This window comes from Amaranthus tricolor, chromosome 15 (assembly GCF_026212465.1).
Source record: "Amaranthus tricolor cultivar Red isolate AtriRed21 chromosome 15, ASM2621246v1, whole genome shotgun sequence".
Lineage (NCBI taxonomy): Eukaryota > Viridiplantae > Streptophyta > Magnoliopsida > Caryophyllales > Amaranthaceae > Amaranthus > Amaranthus tricolor.
In genome coordinates, this window is record NC_080061.1 from 19,530,830 (window position 1) to 19,536,244 (window position 5,415).

At 44.6% G+C, this 5,415-nt stretch overlaps 1 protein-coding gene across 1 annotated transcript; it reads left to right on the forward strand.

Annotated features, from left to right (window-relative positions):
• The first annotated feature begins 397 nt into the window (after nt 1-397).
• LOC130801131 (uncharacterized) lies at nt 398-4,792 on the forward strand. Its single transcript, XM_057664897.1, has 5 exons — nt 398-715; nt 872-1,191; nt 1,288-1,807; nt 1,865-1,948; nt 4,691-4,792. The coding sequence occupies exons 1-5, from the start codon at nt 398-400 to the stop codon at nt 4,790-4,792; spliced, it is 1,344 nt and encodes a 447-aa protein (XP_057520880.1).
• Nucleotides 4,793-5,415: the final 623 nt, after the last annotated feature.

Here is a 5,415-nt window from a genome sequence, read left to right on the forward strand (position 1 = left end):
GCTATCAAAATCCCATGAATCTCAGGAGGGGAACTCAAGGATGTCACATTCCAGTAGACGCAATAAGAAGAGGAGGGAAAGATCGAGGACACATACAAGCCTCAACAGAAGCGAATCCCAAAACGGGGAATCCAAAACCGCCTCTCGAGATGCCCGTACTTACCTGGAAAACAAGAAGCAGAGGGCGTTCGAAAGTATTCAATCATTGGTGGATAAGAGGAGGGAAGAAAGGAAGAAAGCGCAACTCACGGTATCTAGCCATCCCACCAGCCTCGTCATAATGCCGCGGAATGAGACCGGCAAGAGTAGCCTCCCCGAAGATCTTATGCCAATAATCTCTCCGTTGGCTCCGGAGATACTGAATACTCCCAACCCCGGGAAAATAAAGATCCCAAATATGGCGGCCTTCGATGGAACATCCTGCCCCGAGGAACACTTGATGGCATACAAAAACTTGATGTTGCTGTACACCACCAACCCGGCATTGTGGTGCAAATTCTTCCCAACTACTCTCACAGGAGTAGCCTTGACGTGGTACACCTCTCTTCCAGGGAGAAGTATCCACACCTTTGCCCAATTAGAGAGCAAATTCCTGGGTCACTTTGTGGCATCCATAAGGCAGGAGAAATCAAACTTCCATTTGCTTAGCATAACGCAACTGGAAGGGGAATCCATATCATCGTATCTGAGGAAATTCCATGAGGCAGTGCTGGAGGTAACGGATTTGGAAGAATCAGTCGCCTTAAACGCCCTAATCAACGGAATGAAGGCTCAAAGGCTCAAGTTCCAGTTGGTCGAGAGTCAAGTGAAGACATACGCGGAGGCCATGAAGCAATGTCAAAGCTATGTCACGGCCTCCGAGATATGTCAGGCACATGACCCAAAGAGGCGTAAATCAGAAAAGAAGGATCCAATATCCAATCGCTCCTCAAGGAGCGTAGAGGAACATCCATCTAGGAGGGATAAAAATTACATGCCGCATCGTCCAGAGCCTCCATCAGACATGGGACCTCCACGATCCCGGCACGTATATGCCGTTGAAGGGGAGTCCAGGACGCGGAATTTGCTTGATGGAGGTAATGACCCGAGGTTCAATTTGAACAGGAAGGACATTTTCTTCGCTGTTCGGGATGAGTTGCCAACTCCACCTCCTATTACCACTCCCTCCGATCGACGCAACTACAATCTGTGGTGTGATTACCACAAAGAGCACGGCCACACTTTGGCCCAATGCCGCGAACTCAAACGTATCCTACATCAACTAGCCGACGAGGGGGAGCTATCAAGGTTCATCAATCGAAAGGACTATGGCACGAGAGGCGACGCGGAAAGAAGGCCTTGGAACCAGAAAAGAAACGAGGCTAGGCGTGAAAGTTCCAACACACAAGGAACCATCAATATGATTTTCAGCGGCTACACCGAGGAATATCCCACAATCCGCGCTGCGAAAGGCAGCGTCCATACTCTGTTCAAAGGACCCCCAAAAACCACCTCAAGTGGGCCGATCATGAGATTTGATGCCACTACTTCCCAACCGTTGCAACAACCACACACTGATCCTTTAGTGGTTACCATCAAGATTGGGCAAATGATGGTGAGGCGAGTATTGGTGGATACCGGAAGCACAACCGATCTTATAACGATGGAATGCCTAAGAAAAATGAAATTCGAAGAAAAGCACCTGCAACCCCTTGATAAACCTTTGATTGGGTTTGGAGGAAACCAGGTCATTCCAATGGGAACAATCATACTCCCTGTGCGAGTAGGGGAAAGAAGCGGAAGCAGAACTATGCCCATACGATTCACGGTGGTGGATCTCGTATTCCCCTACAACGCCATCATGGGGCTTCCACTTATTAACAAGATCAAAGCAGCAATTTTTCCTCATCAACTCTTGCTGCAATTCGAGCGGGATGATGGACAAGTTGGCATCCTCAAGGGAGACCAGGTAATGGCCCGCCAATGCCTCATCAACACCATGAAGCGCGGACCTTCCGCGACACCCGCCAAAAGAGAAAGGGAAAAAAACTACCCCGCCCATGAAATGGAGACCATTTGAAGAAATTCTTCATTTAACAAGATTTGCAAGGGGCAATCAGTGATTATCAGTCTTATCAGTCTTATCAGCTTAACTCCGCGAAATTGTTTCATCCCGCGAAGTATTCGCGTTGTCATTCGAAATCAGTTTTATCATCGCATCCCGCGACGTAGTCGCGTTGTCATTTGTATTCTGTTTTATCAGCACTCATCCCGCGGCATGCTCGCGTTGTCATTTGTATTCTTAGTGATCATCAAAATTCATTTATAACATCAGAAGTTTTATTTTCAGATTATCCGGCTCTTATATTCGTAAGTACTCGACTAAAATCTATTGCAAATCTTATTAAATTCAGTAATATCCATAAGTCGGACCCCTTGAGAGGGGTCCCATAATCAAATTATTCTAAGTCACTATGAATCGGTGATATCGAAAAGTTGGACCCTTAGATTGGGTCCCAAAATCGAAAATATTCCAAGGTTGCCCATGATACTGCCTGTTCGCAACATTGAAAAGACGGACCTTTAGAATGAGATCCCGAATAAAATTCTAAGTAAAATCTCAACTATCTTCGATATTCATAAGTGGGATCCGTAAACTCGGGTTCAATGATTCAGAAAAATCAATCTCGTAAGTCAGGAAAGTTCCCGTAACTTCGATAAGTCGGACCCCCAGGGAGGGGTAGAATATAGAAAATTATTCTAAGTCCTTCAACACTCGAATGTGCCCGGGGAGTCAACAAGTCGGACCCTAAACTGCACCCCCAGAAACGAAAATTATTCTAAGTATAGAAAAATTACACATTCTGCTGTCCGACTTATAGATACGACGGATGTTATGCCGCGCCATCTTCTTCGTCGCTCTAAACCATCGTATGAATAAAGTATGAAAAATATTCCAAGTACAAAGGAAGTCCGTATGATCAATAAGTCGGACTCCCTGGTGCGCTCAGTCATGGTGTAAAAATTCAAAGTATGGGAGAATTCCCATATTTCCGTATGATCGAAGACACGGGCCTTTATGCCCATTCCGCGTCATGGAAAAGCAAGGGGTATGATAAGAGAAGTGGCTGGTATTCTTATCGTTCCGTGAGGTCGATAAGTCGGACCCAGAATTATACTCTAAGGAGAACAAAAATTCTAAGTATAGAAATTACCCATTCTAGAGTCCGGCTTGCTAATTTGGTGCTTCTTTATTCCGCGTCATCCAACATAGCCGCGGAATACAACAAGGCCGCGTCATCCTCGTTAGCGTCATAGGAGCAACTTCCAATCTTTCGAAGCATTCTTATCAATCCGTGATATTGATAAGTCGCACACCCAGGTGCTCCCTACCATTTTTGAAATATTCTAAGTATGGAAGGATTCCCGTGCCGACCATATGATCGAAGACGCGGACCCTTACCTTCATTCCACGGCGTAGAAGATATGAAGGGCTCGCTGAGACGAGAAATTATTCTAAGTATTCTTATCCTCCCGTGATATCAATAAGTCGGACCCTAAATTGCACTCCAAGAAAAACATGGAAAAAATTCCGAGTCTGAGATCACTCATTCCACCGTCCGACTTGTAGACGTGGCGGCTCTCTTGCCGCATCACCCATGATAGCCGCGGAAATTAATGAGGCCGCGTCATCCTCCTTGTTGCAAACCATCGAATGACCACCTTATAATTTTTCGAAGTATGGAAGGTGTCCGTAGAGTCGATAAGTCGGACTCCCAGGTGCCCCTAATAATTTTGTAAAAATTCTAAGTATGGAAGAATTCTCGTATTGTCCGTATAATCGAAGACACGGACCTTTGTGCTCATCCCGTGTCATAGAAGAATAAGGGGCTTGTTAAGACGAGAAAAATTGTTCACGTATTTTTATCGTCCCGCGATGTCGATAAGTCGGATTCCCCTAAGTCCTTCAGTGAAGGTTTAAAAATCTAAGTATAAATCTAAGCCGCGTCATAAACTCGCGTGATTTACTCGTTCTGCGGCATATTATCCTCCTAAGACTCCACGGTATGTAATAATAATAAATAAAATAAATAAAAAATAAAAATTATTGTGATTTCATCCGTGTGGTAGAAAAGTCGGACCCCCTTGAGGGGGTCTTGTTCCAAAAATATTCTAAGTGTTGGAGCTTCCGCGGCATTAAAATAGCACAAACTAGGCTGGAAGCATCAATTTTATAAAAAATCCGCGCGATATGCTACACATGTAGATAGGTGTCTCAGTTGGTTCCATGTGTTGCACGCCATCTCGGAGGTCGCAGGATCAAACCCTCCTATTTACATTTTTGCTGTTGACTGGAGCTACTCCGCGGCATGATATAATCCACGGCTTGAGTTACTACATAATAGCAAGGTTGTCTCAACTGGTCTGAAGTGCTGCACACTATCCCAGAGGTCGCGGGATCAAACCCCCCTATTTGCATTTTTGCTGCTAGCTGAGGGTACTCCGCGGCTTGAGTTATTCTATTCGCTTTCCCCTTGGATTTATAAAAAATATAATAATAATAATAATAATAATAATAATAATAATAATAATAAATAGAAAATAAAGAAATATTATGATCCTGTCCGTGGGGTAGATAAGTCGGCCCCCTTTTGGTAAGCAAACTCTAAAAAATATTCTAAGTCATTGAATATCCGTGACATACGTGTAGTATAGCTGGAAGTATCAGAATATAAAATATCCGCGTGAAATGCTTCACAAAGGCAAGGATGTCTCAGCTGGTTTGAGTGTTGTTACCACGCGTCTTGGGTAGCAGGATCGAACCCTTGTAGTTACAATTTTGCTGCGGGAAGGTATAAGCAGCTGGGATTACCCCACGGCATGCTACAAGCCGCGACTTTAGGAGCTTAACTTAATGAAAATATATCAAATTCGTGGGACATACTACACAACTAAACGGCTGTCTCAGTTGGTTCCAAGGGCTACACGCAGTCGGAGAGGTTGCGGGATCAAACCTCCACAACAACATTTTTTATCTGCTGGATGGTATCGACGGTTGGGGCTATCCCACGGCATATCACAAGCCGCGGCTCGATTCTCTTTCCTTGCTTTCTTGGACTTTGTATGTCTCACACGGATATTTTGAAAAGGTCATAACTTTTTCGTTACAACTCGGAATTCGGCATATGAACAGTCGGTTCGAAGATTACGAACTCAATTTTCGGAATCCTCCCAAAGATCTGCCAAATTGGGAACATATTCATCTTCTTGAGGGTCCGAACGTTCTCTATAATCACATCCCTTCATTGACACTAAGGTGTTTTGGTAGACGCTTATTGTTTCCGCATAAAAGGAAGATATTTCAAGTCGCTGGGGCTCTCTCCTCACATCATCCTTCATGCGTGGGGCTAAATGTCATGGTATCATTTATCTAAT

What these genes read in the sequence shown, in the direction of transcription:
- LOC130801131 (XM_057664897.1), top strand. Translation starts at nt 398, where the DNA reads ATGGCGGCCTTCGATGGAACATCCTGCCCCGAGGAACACTTGATGGCA. An exon ending in TCCATGAGGCAGTGCTGGAG is followed by an intron (nt 716 to 871) that starts GTAACGGATTTG and finishes GAGATATGTCAG; the next exon opens with GCACATGACCCAAAGAGGCG. An exon ending in CTATGCCCATACGATTCACG is followed by an intron (nt 1,808 to 1,864) that starts GTGGTGGATCTC and finishes CTTATTAACAAG; the next exon opens with ATCAAAGCAGCAATTTTTCC.